Genomic DNA, 17,479 nt, shown 5'->3' on the forward strand with positions numbered 1-17,479 from the left:
CTTCCTGTCAATGACTGTCCAGCAGCTAGTTGTGATTCTGGTGTTCTCACAAGAGGGAGTGAGAGCACGTCCTTCTACTCTGCCATCTTGGTTCCTCTCACCGGGAATTATTAATTACAACAGTAACCACCATTCATTAAGAACCTAAGTCCCTTATTATAAATGCAAAAAACAAAAAATAAAAGAACCTAAGTCCCAAACATTGTGTTTGGATACTTTTTTTTTTTTTTTGGCCATGCCAGGTCAGTTGCTGCATGCGGGATCTTCTAGTTGAGGCATGCGGCTCTTAGTTGCGGCATGCATGTGGGATCTAGTTCCCAAACCAGGGATCAAACCCAGGCCCCCTGCATTGGGAGCATGGAGTCTTACCCACTGGACCACCAGGAAGTCCCATGCTTTTTAATGTATCAGTTAATTTGATATTCATAATTATATGAGTAAATGACATGAGGCCATTCCAGAGCTAAAGGAAATAGGACTCAGAACTGAATAGATGAGTTGCCTGAAGTCACAAAGCTAGTAAGTGGTAGAATCCAGATTTGAATTCCATTTCATTTTTGGTCTGTTCTTGTCTCTACCACACACTGCCTCTTTAATGCTACTACTTCTCCATTTTTCAGATTTTACCTGGAAATGTCGATGTTTTGCTTTTGGTGAGTCTCAGGACAAAAAATCAGACCCCAGGACTCAACTAATATTCTACTTTTCCATCAAGGCAAGGGCACCATCTAGTGGCCACACTTTGCCACCAATACAGTCAAAGAATGTAGAGGGGAAGGAAATGGTTTTCCTCCACTGGTTTTATATGTCCTTGCATCAAGTTGGAGTATCTGCACTGACTCTTCTAGGCAAGAAGAACAGGAGCCCAGGGACTTCCCTGGTGATCCAGTGGTTAAGACTCCGCACTTCCACTGCAGGTGGCACGGGTTTGATCCCTGGTCGGGGAACTAAGATCTCTCATGCCTCATGATACGACCAAAAAAAACAAAAAAAAAAAACAGAAGAAGAGGAGCCTGGTAACATTAAGGACTGTACATGGTTTTGGAATGAGACAGACCCAAGTTCAATCCCAGATTCACCATTTACTAACTGTGTGACTTTGGTAAGTTACTAAATGTAACATGAGTCTCAGTCTCCTCATTCGTCAAATGAAATAACACCGTTAGCCTGAGAGGATTATCATGGGAATGTCAATGAAAATCAGCCAGCACAGTAACTGATCCAAAGAGCTTCCTCGATAACTGCTGGTTCCTCTTCCTAATCTTCTTTCATGTAGCCTAAAACCACATGGGTATTTTGCTTCTTTTTTTTTTTTTTTAAAGAAAACACATCCATACCACTAGCTCATGCTGTGTTTAACATAACTTCCATACTTCTTTTGTATGCAAACTATAGTAGAGGCAAATTCCCCAAAATGTATTCCTTATTTTTATAAACACATGAAATTAACAATAAGCATTTTTTGAGTACCTACTTACAATGTACCAGGCACTTATGACAGTGGATGGGAACTCACTATTGACTGGGGAAAAAAGACTACTTAACATGTAATACCATGTAAAAGTACTGTCATGGATATAACTGACAAATGGAAGAGAACCAAATCTGTTAGAAGGATGTGGATCAGGAACGCTTCATGAAGAAACACCATTTGAAAAGTCTCTTAAAAGATGAGCTCACCAGATAAGGGCACAGAACATTCCTGACATAAGAAAAATATGTCAGAAGCAATGAGGAAACATGAAGAAGTACAGTGTGGTTGGAACATAGGATGGGATGGATGAAGAGGCGGGGAGAGATCTGTGGTACAGGTCAATGACAGCTCGTTGAGCTCATCTGGAATCTAGATGATAGGTGCATTATCTATCACCACCATTGTCATCATCATCATCATCATCCATAGCAGTTATCATATATTGGATATACACTATGTGCCAAACTCTGTACATGCATAATTGCTAAACCTCACAACCCTGCAAGTTATATGTTATTTTCACAGAGGTTAAGAAATTTGCCCAAAGGCACAGAGTCAGTAAGGAGTGTAAGCTGAGTGAGATTCAGCTCCAGGTCTCTCTGATTCTACTACACTAGTGGTCCCAATCTTGGCTGTACAACACAATCACGTGGACAATCTGTTTAAAAATAAAGGTTTCAGACCCAGTTCTAAAACAGTATATCTCTAGAGAGTGGGACTTGAGAACCTATATTGCAAACAGACTCTCCAGATGTTTCCTAAATAGGAAGCCAAATGGCAGTTCTGCTTCTTGAAAATACCACAGAGCCTCTTAAAACACACACACACACACACACACACACACACACACACGAACACTACTAATTTACAGCTTCCATCTATGTGTCAAGTGCCTAATCCTCACAAAATTCTGCAACGGTATTATAATCCCCAATTTAAAGGAGAGAAAAGTCAAGCTCAGGGGGCTTACAGATAGCTTCCCTCTTCCAGTCAACAAAGCAAGGAGCAAAAACAAGATTCAAACACAGGTATGTCTAGTTCTTCTTTGTCATGCTGTGTGGTAGAATTCTAAAATACCCACCCCCCAAATGACCCTTGCCCCTGTATTCTCTCCTCCCCTTTGAGTGTGAGTGGAAACTATGAATATGATGAGATGTTACTGCAGTGATTATGTACAGGATGAGTAATCACTGAAGTGATACATGGCAAAAAGATTATCTGGTGGGTGTAACCTATTCTAATCATGTGAGGTCTTTTAAAAGCACAGTGTTTTCTGCATCTGGTAGCAGAAATGAAAAGTCAGAGAGGTTTAAAGCACTAGAAGGATTCTATGCACCATGCTGACTTGAAGATGGAGGGGCCACATGACAAGGAATACGTGCAGCCTCTAGAAGTTGAGAGCAGATCTCAAGCTGACAGCCAGCAAGAAAATGAGGACCTCAGTCCTGTAACCACAAGGAAGTGAATCCTGCCAACAACCTGAATAAGCCTAGAAGCAGACTCTAGCCTTGGAGTCTTCCTCAGAGCCTCCAGATAAGAGCCCAGCCTGGCCAATATCTTGATTTCAACAAGGAGAGAACCTTTCTGAGATGTCCGATCTACAGAACTGTAGATAATAAGTGGTGGGAGTTTTTTAATTGTGGTAAAGTACACATAACATAAAATTTACCATTTTTAAGTGTTCAGCTTAGTACCATTAAATACATTCACATTGTTGTGCAGCCATCCTAACCATCCATCTCCAGAATTTTTTCATCTTCTCAAACTGAAATTCTGTACCCATTAAACAAGAAATCCCTAATCCTACTTGCCTCAGCCCCTGAAAACCACCATTCTACTTTCTGTTTCCATGAATTTGACAACTCTAGGTACCTCATATATGTAGAATCAAACAATATTTGTCTTTTTGTGACTGGTTTATTTCACACAGCATAATGTCCTTAAAGTTCATCCATGTTGTAGCATGTGTCAGAATTTCCTTCCTCCTTTTTAAGACTAAACAGTATTCCACTGTATGTATATACCACATTTTGTTTATCCATTTATCCATCATATGGACACTGGGTTGCTTCCACCTCTAGGCTATTGTGAGTAACGCTTCTACGAAAAGCACATGTGTATACAAATATCTGTTCAAGGCTGTGCTTTCAATTCTTCAGGAAATATATATATATATATATATATATATATATATATATATATATATATATATATACATACATATATATAAGTTTTGTTTTAAGTCAATTCATTATCTTGAACACTGAGTAAGTAAAAGGAAATAATCGAGCATTTATTTATCCTGTCTATTTGAACTGTACCACTGGGTAATTAAATAATAGATGAAGAGAAATGTTTCCTTATATAATTATTTCTGATAAAAATTGAAACAAAATGATAAAATATCATAATTTTGCAGGCCCCAAATGGATCTAGCTACTGAGCATCAATAGTTGGTAATATCTGGGAGGTCCCTGGTGGCCTAGCGGTTAGGACTCGGCACTTTCACTGCCATGGCCCAGGTTCAATCCCTGGTTGGGGAACTGAGATCCTGCAAGCTGTGTGACGCAGCCGGAAAAAAAAAAAAAAAAAAAAAGTTGCTAATATCAATAAAGAGCAAAAACCAGACATCATGTGTCTCCTGATAAAAGAACACAACACTGCCTATAGTCTTGCCAAAGGGATCAAACCTAAGTCTGATCCAGTCTCTGGATCCACCTGCCAATTTGCAAGAAAAGCAGAGACAGAGGAACACGCTGAATTGCACCAGTATGCAATCAATAAAATCTACATAATGGAAAACTCCTACAGGTCAAAGGGTCTGGATTCTTCAATACATAAATTGCAAACAAAAGATATCAAGTTTTTTTAAATGGGCGATATAAAATATAGAATTTAGGAAAGCAAATCCAAGAAGTGATTCCTATAAAAGAACAATGGTTACTTTAAGAGACAGGGAGTTGGCTGTAATTTGAATGGGGCACATAGAGAGACTTCCGAGGTAACTGGCCAAATTCTATTTCTTAACCTAGATGGTAGCCACAAGGGTTAATAATTAATTAAGCTATATTTAAAAGAAAAAAATAGCACAGTAAATGTAACAATGAGACAGCAGCCCAAATCCAGATTGAATTCGACTGAAGAGCTGTCTCACTGCAGCTCTGCCAAAGTCTCACCATTGAGTCTATCTCAAGCCAAGAAAGCAGTTCATACCAGACTGAGTGGTGACTGAGGTCAATGGCAAGTGGGTAGAAAAGCAATTAAACCAAGAAGGCAAAAGCAAAACCAAAGGAAAGGAAAAAAAAACCGTAAACAGTATAATAAGCTGAATTTTCAAAAATCTTTATGCTATCACATATACACCATCTGTTCAAAACAAGCCTGTCTCATTTCCATCCTGTAAATTCACCATACTTACTCCTATCTCAGTGCCAAAATTTTTCCATTAGAATTTGGGTTTTTTCTCAGAGTTATTTCCCATTTTTACCAATTAACTACTGCTAATAAAGGCAATCGTATGTTTACCAAATATTTACATTTACATCTTCAAAAGTAAGGGTGCAGAAAAAAGATGGCAGAAAGAAAGCAACAGGAGCCTGAAAGAAGAAAAGGCCACTAGAAGCTGATTTACCAAGTTATGATAGAGGTAGGCCCTTCTTTAGATACAATGGAGTACTAGAAACTATATCCCCAAGGCTGCATTCTTTCTTGTCTTTAGCTATTTGGACAACGGTGGAAACTGAACAAGCAATTGAAAGCAGCTTGAAGCTATAGGCCTGCACTGTCCAATAAGGTAGCCCCTAGCTACATGTGCCTACAGGCCACCTGAAGTACAGCTAATCTGAACAAAGATGTGCCATAAGTGCAAAAGACATAGTGGATTCCAAAGACTTAGTATGAAAAAAAGAATGTAAAATATCTCATTAGTAATTTTTGTATTGATTACCTGTTTAAATAATATTCTGGATATACTGGCATAAACAAAATATATTATTAAAATTAATTTCACCTGCTTTTTACTTTTTAAATGTGATTACTACAAAAATTTTAAATTATGTATATGTGGCTCACATTATATTTCTATTGGACATCACTGCTATAAAAACCATTATTAAATAGTGTTGAACAGGAAGAACTACGCAGCTGAAAGTGGGGATTTTTCAGAGTTTTTTTCTACTGTTTGCGCTATTGCCAACACTACAACTCATTTAATTTCTAGCCCCTGTCCCTGGATATAAAATAGAGGTTAAAAAAATCAGTAGGTGCATTAAGTCATGGATACAACATTAAATCATGGGCCAAAGGAACTAAGTTCTAGTCCTGGTTCTGGAGTTACCCTGGAGAAGTCTTTTTTTTTCTCTGAGCCTTAGTTGCCTGCCCTAACAATTAGGTAAAGGAGCGAACCTAAATTTAGACTCCCATTAATCTGTCAAAATATTTTTTTTCTTTCTGTCGGAATTGGTTTTCATAAAAATGAATAAATACTCACTCTGAGTCTAACACATCCTCTGCGAGAGCCTCTCATCATTTTGTCCTTGGACTAAAAGAAAAACAAAAACATTCAATGAATAAAAGATAAACAGACTGTTTTTAAAATCATCTAGGGATAAAGAGACAACATTTATAGTAATATTCCTCCCTTCTCCCCATCCCCACCCCACCATCACTTAAAGATAGGAATTAGGAGGTTTAAAATGTTTTGTAGTCTATACAAGTAAAACTAATCCCAGAATTTTATGTGTACCTTAAATGTAGCATATATTACACGATATTTTCATTCCTCCTTCATACCCCTTAACTCTCAACTAAAATATGTTTCTCATATTTTAGTAAGTTTGAGAGTCACCTGGAAGGCGACAAATTACCTGGGGATTTAAGAATCACTCCCAGATGATTCTGACTCAAGCAAACACAAGACCACGTTTTGAGAAACATTGCTTTAACTTTATCTCCTTGCAACTCCCCAAATGGGTCACATTTTTTGCCTCTGAGATTTCTCATCCAATGTTCCTCAGCTTGGAATATCCTTGACCCTGATTTTCTGCCTTGCCAACTGTCATTCATCAAGTGTCCTACCTCCGTCTGATTTGAATTCCCATCCCTGGACTCCCAGAGTCTCCTGTGTGTTCCCTCGTTGTGGCATGCACCATCTTGTGCTATGATGGCTAGTTACTTGTCTGATTCACCCACAGACTGCACATTCCTTAAGGGGTAGAAACTGTATCTGACTTATGTTTCTGAACAGTGTCTGGCATACATTAGGTAATCAAAAAATATTTATTAATAAAATGTTGCTTATCCTTTATGTTTCCCCTACTAGACTGAGCCAAGCAAAGGCTATGTTCTGCATAATAAGCCCCACGTTGACATTCAGTAAATATTTCTAGAATTAACTTAGGCATGTGTAATAAAATAAAGTAAAACCTCAAATAACTAAAGTTTTAAAAATATTTAATACCTCAACAACTGGTATTTTTCTGTACTCCACTATGTGACAAAGTAAAACAAGCCAATATCATGGGGTTATGTTTTCTTGTTTGTTTGCTTGTTTTTAATTTTTTGGCCGTGCCACACAGCATGCAGGATCTCAGTTCCCCGACCAGGGATCGAACCTGGGCCTTCAGTGGTGAGAGCTTGGAGTTCTAACCACTGCACCACCAGGGAATTCCCTGGGGTTATGTTTTAAAGAAAACTGTCCCACTTTAAACCATAGATGTCCTACATCCATTGTACTGAGCCATAGGCAAACTTCCAGCTATAAGATAACTAAGTTCTGGGGATTTAATGTACAGCATGGTGACTATAGTTAACAATACGTATTGTATACTTGAAAGTGGCTGAGTGAGTTCTCACTACAAAAAAAAAAAGGTAACTATGACAGGTGATGATGGATGTGTTAATTAACCTTATTGTGGTAATCATTTCACAATATATATGTATATCAAATCATCACACTGTACTTAAACTTAATGTTATATGTCAATTATACCTCAATAAAGCTGGAAAAAATAAATTCAATCTTTCTTGGAGATATCTGCATGTCTGTACACAAAGATCTGCCTTACCCTTCTCATTGCAGTACATGCTGTTAATATAGCCTATGTCATTGTTTTCACTGATTCTTACCTTATCAATGTAACAATATTACAATGATAAATCAAAGTAAACTCTCTTCAAAAAAGAAAAAAATGAAACAAAAAAGCAAAGTACTGAGCTATAGAAATTCATGTTCAGAAATTATTATTGAAGTACTGAAGAGAGTCTTCTTACTTACAAATATAAAGAGGACTCACATTTTATAAAACATTCTCAACATCAAGCAGGGTTGAAAAGAGTTCTTTACTATCAATATAGTTGATAAAAACACAGTTAACAAAAACATTCCCTAAGCATTTAATAGCCCTTTTACCATACCGTATACTTATCTTCCCTCCAAAAGTGCCAAGGCAATACACAAAAATAATAATTAGGTTTGAAAATACCCAATGAGAGTTAGAATAAAACTCAAACAAGGTAAGAAACATCCTTGACCCTCTTCCATTTTTAAAAATAAGATTACAGTAAATAGAAAAAGAGTAAGACAGGGTTATAAGTTAGAAAACATTGAAAGAGATAAGTGAAAATAATTAAAGTATAACTAGGAAACAATCAGACAAATCCAGAATGTGGGACATCCTATAAAATAACTGGCCTAGACTATTTTAAAATGTCCAAAAAAAAAAAAAGACTAGCATATAAACGACTGTAATATAGAGCAAAAATAAATTATGTGCATAGAGGCACAAAGTGCTATGAACTACAGAAGGCTCCCTGCCATGGAAAAAGATTGGGAAAGGCAATACTAAAGTGTGACCAGGTCTCAAGGTTCAATCTGGGACTAAATAAAAGGATTCTGATAAGAGAGGGAAGGTAGGAAAAAGAAGGCATTCCAAGCCAAGGGAACAACATCAGCAAAAGCACAGGTATGGAAAACTTTACACATGAGGTCTTCACAGAAGAGTAGACTGATAGCCCAAGCACAGTGTGTGGAGAGGAAGGTGGAGAGAGATGGAGAGATGAGGCTGAAAAGGAGGTATGGGGACCAGGTCCTGGAGGGTCAGAAAAAAACAGTGAGAAGTTAAGGAAATTAAACTTTATTCAATAGTTAATGGAGAGCTACTGAAGGTTTATGAACATTCTCAGTGGTGTGTTATAGAAAAATAACACTGTCAAATATGAGGACTTGGGGAAAAGGGATGATGGTGACATAAATGATACAGCAAAAGCAGCAGCAGCAGCAGCAGCAGATTCTCACTCATTGATACCCTCCATGTCAGTGGTCCGCAACCTTTTTGGCACCAGGCACTGGTTTCATGGAAGACAATTTTTCCATGGATCGGGGGTGGGGGGGGATGGTTTCGGGATGATTCAAGCACATTACATTTATAGTGCACTTTATTTTTAAATAAATATATAAATTTATCTATCTACCTATTTATTTATTTATTTGGCTGCATTGGGTCTTCATTGCTGTGCATGGGCTTCCTCTAGTTGCGGTGAGCGGGGGCTACTCTTCGTTGTGGTACATGGGCTTCTCACTGTGGTGGCTTCTCCTGTTGCGGAGCATGGGTTCTAGGTGCACGGGCTTCAGTAGTTGTGGCTTGCGGGCTCTAGAGCGCAGGCTCAGTAGCTGTGGCTCATGGGCTTAGTTGCTCCACAGCATGTGGGATCTTCCCGGACCAGGGATCGAACCTGTGTCTCCTGCATTGGCAGGTGGATTCTTAACCACTGCACCACCAGGGAAGTCCCTATTTCTATTATTATTACATTGTAATATATGATGAAATAATTATACAACTCACCATAATGCAGAATCAGTGGGAGCTCTGAGCTTGTTTTCACTTGCCACTCACTGATAGGGTTTTCATATGAGTCTGCAAGCAACTAATCTATTATGGTCTCTGTGCAGTCAAACCTCTCTGCTAATGTTACTCTGTATTTGCAGCCGCTCCCCAGTGCTGGCATCACTGCCTCAGCTCCACCTCAGATCATCAGGCATTAGATTCTCATAAGGAGCGCGCAACCTAGATCCCTCGCATGTGAAGTTCAGAGTAGGTTTCGTGCTCCTATGAGAATCTAATGCCACCACTGATCTGACAGGAGGCGGAGGTCAGGTGGAAGGTGAGTGATGGGGAGCAGCTGTAGATACAGATGAAGCTTCACTCACTCACCCGCCGCTCACCTCCTGCTGTGCAGCCTGGTTCCTAACAGGCCACGGTCGGGTACCAGTCCGTGACCTGGGGGTTGGGGACCCCCTGCTCTATGTAATATGCACTTTATACATAGTAAGCCTCACAAGACGTTGCATGGTAAAAGTTATGCACATATTATAAATGAAAGTGACACCAGGGAGATCAAGTAAATTACCCAGTTAAATTACACATGTAAAATGTAGCAGAGTTTGACCCAGCAGGTACAATTTGGAAGGGCTGCCCTGCAAAGCATCCTCCCAGACCACACCTGCACTCTGCCAGCCTCGAATCCTCCTCCTCTTCCACAAGGACACAGAGCCCTCGCCCTCATTTTCTCCCCACTCAGCTCCAACGTGGGGCCACAGGGAAGCTGGTGTGACTAAGTCCCCCAGGCACAGTGAGTGCTGAGGAGTGGTTATCTGACCAAGCCGGTCGATCACAGGACCCACAACCCCAGGGACAAGGAAGGATAGAACCTTTCACAGGGAGTTTTTCTACTGGGGCTGAGCTGATAGGGAAGAGCTCTTTCCTATCTGTTCTTGAAGCTGTGAGGTCCAGTTGCCACAGGTCTTGTGCCCTCTACACGAAGGGTTAAAGCACACACGCTGAGAGGAGGAGAGAGGAGAGGCAGAGTCCTAGCTGCAAGTGGTCTCCAGATACACCTTGATCTGAGGCAAACCGGCCTAAGCCAATGCTATTCACTGAATAGCAGGGGTCTTTGTTTGGGGTTTTTTGTTTTGTTTTTTATTTTCCTGCTGTTCGTTTTTTGATGAATACTGGTACTGATGAGAGAAAGGTAGGGCCAACATAACCCCAACTCCAGCAATCTTCCTACCAGGTGCTGTGCTACCAATGTTCTCAAACTTACTAACAAATGTATTTTTTAGCAACTTGGCACAAACATGTCACCAGCCACAAGGTCCAGCACCTTAAGAAAGGATCACTCACAAAACAGATGCTAAAATCTTTTCAGCTAGATAAGAAAACAGAATCCCCCATGAAGCAGAGAGATAGGGGGTGATATATTCTACTCCTAAGGGGCTCCAGAATTAACAAAGATTGTTGAATTTGGTGGTTGGGTTTGTTGGTTTCTTATATCTTATTAATGCCAAGGGCAGTAGCTTCTGTTACAACGAGACATGCTATCAAAAATTATTTCTAATAATCGTTATGCTAATCCTAATGCTAACCCCAAGGTATTGATGACAGCAATAACACCCATTCCTGTAGTCTCCTTTCTATTTGGGAGAGCACAGACTCCTTAAGCCACCTTGATAGTATTTAATGTACCAGAGAGCCTTCACTAGTTAATGCCTTGTGAGCACTCAATAGCCCAAAATGTCATCATGCTACTGGAAAGCTACACCACCAGAAACACTGAGGATTCACAGACCCACAATAATGGAGGAATTTTCCCTATCATTCATCCCTCAAGTTGCCATAGATAACTTCCTCATCTCCCCCTCCCCATTACAGAGGGCCTCATTTGAGCAGCAGTATACTACAGATAGAGCCTTAGGAAAATATACTGAATCGGTATACAAGGGGACAGTGATATTTGGGGTCTCTCCAAGATCCTGGAAGATGGCTGCCTTCCTTCAAAGAAACCAGACATGTATCAGAACAGAGATATATACAAGATCATCTTTAAGAGCTGGAACAGCCTAGAGGTAATTATACTAATTATGACTAATTATACTAAGTATCAGAAAGTATTAAAAGTAATAGAACTACAGTAGGAAGGCCAGAACCAGAACCAGAAAGCCAGAATAGAAGTGTTGCTGACCAAGAGGTTAGACCTGTTTGGTTCTTGTAATAGGTATGTCTCTAACACAGAGATACTGCATCTTGATATCAATGTCTGATTAAATATCTATAATATAATATATAATTCCCTTTAGTCTGCTTCTGCTTATAAATTTGGCATCCCACATAGCTTGCTTTCAGAGACTATATGTACTAATGAACTAATGAGATAGCCTAAATATGCAGTCTCCTTAACAGTTATGTATCTTGTTATGAATTAACAAATTTGAAAATTAGCTTATGTAATAATTACCACAACATACATTTAGTGAATATTATTATATGTCAAACAGTGTCATAAACTTTAGCTTTTTGTTAATATTTGCTGAGCACTTATATGCCAGATACTGTGCTAGTGCTTTAAATATAATATTAATTAATTCTCACATCAATCTTATGATATAGGTTCTTTTATTATATCCATTTTGTAATTGAGAAAATAAAGGCTCAGAAAGGCTTATGTAACCTGCCCACGGACTCACATATAATAAGTGCGATAGAGAGGATTCCAATCCAGGTCTGACTCTATAAGGCCATGCATTCTACCACAGTTACTATAGATCTGGTTAATTTAAGTTTTCTTTCAAAGTTTTTCTGAGCCACAAAGGCTGAGTGTCAAATCAGTGATCCTTCTGAACTCAACAGTATAACTGCCACCCTACAAAGCCTCGCAGCAGTACTTCAGAGGGTGGTACCCCTGCCTTCTGAACTATTGCTGGCATGTAAACCCTTACGTCATTAGATAACAGATACAGGTCCACATCTCTTATCTGAGACTTTCAGATCAAATGTGTTTTGAAATTCACAATTTTTGAAAAGTAATATACATATAGTACATAAACTGTGTCACACCTGCAGGGGAGTCTGAAGTATTAAGCATTTAATTAATTTCACAATTAAGCATACTACTATTTAGGTAGTACAACATATATTTACACTAAGTATGATAGAGATTATAAATAGCCACACAGTTTAAGACAGGCTTTACTTCCAAATGAGAATATAATAAATTTAGAATAAAAACTTCTGGAATTCAGAGACTGAGGGATTTCAGAATTATGGGTAAAGGACTGCAGACCTGTATTTTGATCTAGTGACATCTTACATTGTAAAGTCCCAGGTCTCTCACTATTTCTTAAAAAGGACAATTTTATCTTCAGGTCAGAATTTCAGGCCAGTAGAAAGAGAACCACTTTCACAGGGTTTAATTAAGCACAGCTATGATGACAGGGATTGCACATCCTTCCTAAGAAAAAGTTAAATATTAAATACTAACTAGTAGCCTAAGTGCTACAAATTACTTAAGGTATGTTAATATATATTGGACCTCAATGTATATTTCCTATGTTTGTTTAGTTTTTCAAATACTGCCCAAAATACTAAATAGTGATTAATGTTATTTCACAAAAAAATGATTGAAAGAAATGATGGGGGTGTGTTAAACTCCAGGTGGTTTATGCTGTATATTAGTACTTCTCCCACCAAACTGTGCAGTGATAATCCATTATTATCATTCAACTTCACTTTTCTATTAAAAATTGCCAAGAATGTTTCTCCTTATTTGGAAAAGACTAAGTCAGGGCCCAAGATAATAAGATAATGAAAAGATGAACAGCAAGAAAAGCACTACGAAGATGGGAAAATTTGTACAATGCAAAAATTTTTTTTAACATCTTTATTGGAGTATAATTGTTTTATATTGTTGTGTTAGTTTCTGCGTATAACAAAGTGAATCAGCTATACGTATACATATATCCCCATATCCCCTCCCTCTTGCATCTCCCTCCCATCCTCCCTATCCCACCCCTCTAGGTGGTCACAAAGCACTGAGCTGATCTCCCTGTGCTATGCAGCTGCTTTCCACTAGTTATCTATTTTACATTTGGTAGTGTATATACGTCCATGTCACGCTCTCACTTCCTCCCAGCTTACCCTTCCCCCTCCCCGTGTCCTCAAGTTCATTCTCTACATCTGCGTCTTTATTCCTGTCCTGCCCTTAGGTTCTTCAGAATCTTTTTTTTTTTTAAGATTCCATATATATGTGTTAGCATACGGTATATGTTTTTCTCTTTCTGACTTACTTCACTCTGTATGACAGACTCTAGGTCCATCCACCTCACTACAAATAACTCAATTTCGTTTCTTTTTATGGCTGAGTAATATTCCATTGTATATATGTGCCACATCTTCTTTATCCTTTCATCTGTTAATGGACACTTAGGTTGCTTCCATGTCCTGGCTATTGTAAATAGTACTGCAATGAACATTGCAGTACATGTCTCTTTTTGAATTATGGTTTTCTCAGGGTATATGCCCAGTAATGGGATTGCTGGGTCGTATGGTAGTTCTATTGTTAGTTTTTAAAGGAACTTCCATACTGTTCTCCATAGTGGCTGTATCAATTTACATTCCCACCAACAGTGCAAGAGGGTTCCCTTTTCTCCACACCCTCTCCAGCATTTATTGTTTGTAGATATTTTTGATGAAAGGCAAATTTTTCGTGTTGTTCTTGTATTGCAAGAACAATAGCCAGAACCATGGATTTTTGAAGTCTTAGTCCTAATTCTAAAACTCATCCCACAGATCCCAAATTAGAATGAGGCTATGCTCCAAAAGCTCCTTGTTCAAATTTGGAGTTTAGAACCCAGAACAAATTTTTGCAAAGAAACTGTTAAAAATGGTTCCCAGGTTAGCTAGGAAAAGCACTCAAAATACAGCATGTGAATATCAAAAGATATGGGGAAAGTTGTTATAAATTCAAACATTGCCTAAGAAATTATTTTCTTAAAGAATTTCTCTTAGATGTTGGTGCTTAAGGGAAAGCAGGATTATGAGCAAGAATAAGGAAGTAGGTCAAGAATTCAAGAACTATGCCAAAGGGCTTAAGAAACTTTCAAGGACTTGAGAAGTCAATGATCTGCAATAGACATATTTTACTTTTATAATCAAGGGGAAAAAAACCACTTTTTAAAAAGGCAATTTAAAAACACTCATCCTGAACAGACCTGTGGTTGCCAAAGGGGAGAAGGGGTGGGGAAGGGATGGATTAGGAATTTGGGGTTAGCAGCTGCAAACTATTATATATAGAATACATAAACAACAAGGTCCTATTGTATAGCACAGGGAACTATATTCAATATCCTGTGATAAACCATAATGGAAAAGAATGTAAAAAAGAATGTATATATATGTATATCTGAGTCACTTTGCTGTACAGCAGAAATTAACACAATACTGTAAATCAACTATAATTCAATCAAAAAATTAAAATTAAAAAAATTTTAGAAAGAATAAAAACACTCATTCTTTATCAGGTCTAATTTTACTTCAGAATGTATGGGTTTCCAAAAAAAAAAAAAAAAAAAAACGAAGGCAGAAGAGTTAACATGCAAGCACAGAATGGTGGGTTGGTCACAAAGGATATCATCACCTATCTGAAATTTACACTTCATCCTCTTCTGGGTGACTAAAATTTCAAAGTAGAATTATCTTCAAGAATTTGCCACTACCTTTCTGTGCTCACATTTTGTGAATTAAAAAAATCATCACTCAACAAATTCTAAGACTTAGTATCTGCTCCTCCTCCCCTTCTCTAGTAGGCTTTCGGTGAACTGGAATGGAAGAAGAGTCTTTTATTTATCCTTGGCATTTCAAAGGGGATGATTTAAGTCCCTATCTTACAACTTAGATGTAAAAGGATTCAGTACTTTTTAATGATTAATCAATGCAGTTTGCACTTTAGAACAGCCTCCGCAGAAAGTTTATTTCATTGTGATAATGATGTAAATTAGTTATCACCTGTAAGCAGAATAGTGATAACTTGGGTTTATTGTCATTTTAAAATATCAATGCTAGCACAATTCGGTATCCGAAGACAGAAAGAACATTCTATCTGGAGTCAGAAGACTTAATCACGTACAGAGAAACTACTGTGTGATTTCTTACGTCTCAATTTCTTCATGTGTAAAGGAAGTAATAACTATTTCACACTATTGCTCATTCCATAAATATTTACTGAATACTCACTAAGTGCCAGGCACTGCTCTAGATACTAAAAACAAAATGATGAACATAAGTCTCTGCTGTTCTCATGGAACAGAGACTTACATTCCAGAGGGAATGCTTACATTCCAGAGGGAAATAGACATAAACAAACAAACAAAAAAACAAAATAATTTTAGCAGCTAATAAGAAATGCTATGAAAAAATAAAACAAGACCATTGTGCTAGTGACTGACAGTGAGGTCTACTTTATATGGTTGTTAAGCAAAGACTTCTCTGAGCAGTGACGCCTAAATGAAGACCTGTACACCAAGAAGGAATCAGCCATGGTACAGCCGTGGGGTAATATCAGTCCAGGAAGCCAGAAAATATATGCACAGGCCTGAGGCAGGAACAAGTTTGAGGGGTTCTAGGAACACACAAAAAAAGCTATAGTGGATAGAGAGTGGTGAGCAAAAGGTTTACTGTAGAAAGGTAAGTGGAGAAAGATCACAAAGCCATAAGTCATAGTAAAGAGTTTGGATTTTTTTCCTATAGTCTAATATTAGAGAATTTTCAGCAGGGGGAAAAACATGATCTTTTTTTTTTTTTTTTTCATTTTTTTTAAAGATCACTTGGGCTGTTGATAGAAAATGGATTTTAGAGCACAAAAAGGAAACAAAGAGAACAGTTATGAGGTTTTTGCAATAGACCAAGTGAGACATTATGGTGGTTTATATGCGATAGTGGTAGCAAGAAAAAATGGGAGAAGTTATGAGGCTTAATGAGGCAATGTATTTGACAATATTAGAAAATACCTATGACAATGATTAATATAGTAGAGGCTTGTGACACACTATATTTTCCAAAAATGGCCTATAATAGTATTTCTCATCCCACAAGCTCTTCTAGAACTTTGCCACTCCCTCATTAAGAAGTGGTGTCTTTTGTTTGTGGGTGGGTCTTTGTAACTGCCTTAACCTAGCAGACCGGGTGGGACATAATACAAATTATTGTACATTCTCTTCCCGCATCACAAACAGCATGGGAATCTTAATCTCCCAAAGCCAGATGACTGAGTTCTCATTATGTAAGGATGAAGGAAAAATGATATCCTTTATTCATTTTGCTACTTGAAGAAATGTAATACAAAATGGTACAACAAATTATATAGAAAACTTTTAATAAAATGCCCTTAGGTTGTAGAATATCATGTATAAAATGATTCCATTTGTACAAAATATACATAAATGTGTATATCAGCACAGAGTTGCTAGGAAAGCTATTCTCCAAAACACAGATAGTAGGATTTCTGGTAGAACTTTTCTTCCTTCTACTTAATATAGTTTTCACTATTGTTTCAATTTTTAAAAATTAAGATTATGTTGTCATCTCTTCAAGAACAATAAAACTATTTTTTAAAGCTTTAAAATAAAGAGTAATGTCAAATTCTGCAGAGACAGCACTATTAAAACTAAGGGTAAAAAGCACCCATTGGGTTTAGCAACAAAGCTATCATTGGAGAACTTTGCTAGGATTTTCAGTGAAATCTGGAGGTTAAAAGATTGCTGTAAGGTAAATGCAAGATGGATGAATAAAGACAGACAATGTAGAAGAAGGCTCTTTCAATAGGTTCACCTATCCTGAAGAAGAGAGGTTAAGATGGTATTTCCAGGGAGACACAGAATTAGCAGAGATATTTTTCAACTTGGGAGAGATACAGTCCATGTTAATTTGTTAATGAAAATGTCAGTAGATCCTAAAATTCATATAGAAATTCAAGGAACCCAGAATAGCCAAAACAATCTTGAAAAAGAACAAAGCTAAAGGCCTTACACTTCCCAATTTCAAAACTTACTACAAAGCTACAGTAATTGAAATAGTGTGACACTGGCATAAGAATAGACATAAAGATCAATGGAATAGAACTGAGAGTCCAGAAATAAATCTTCACATGGTTTATGGTTAACTGATTTTCAATAAAAGT

At 37.8% G+C, this 17,479-nt stretch overlaps 1 protein-coding gene across 4 annotated transcripts in view; it reads right to left on the reverse strand.

The window, feature by feature from the left end:
- OSBPL9 (oxysterol binding protein like 9) overlaps positions 1–17,479 on the reverse strand; it is a 181,529-nt gene that overhangs the window by 150,869 nt on the left and 13,181 nt on the right. For all 4 annotated transcript variants that reach the window (XM_082370743.1, XM_082370742.1, XM_082370741.1 and 1 more), the window contains exon 2: positions 5,964–6,014. In XM_082370743.1, coding sequence (XP_082226869.1) covers positions 5,964–6,014 — 51 coding nt within the window. The remainder of the gene's footprint in view (positions 1–5,963; positions 6,015–17,479) is intronic.

This window comes from Balaenoptera borealis (assembly GCF_965194805.1).
Source record: "Balaenoptera borealis genome assembly, chromosome: 1".
NCBI classification, from domain to species: Eukaryota; Metazoa; Chordata; class Mammalia; order Artiodactyla; family Balaenopteridae; genus Balaenoptera; species Balaenoptera borealis.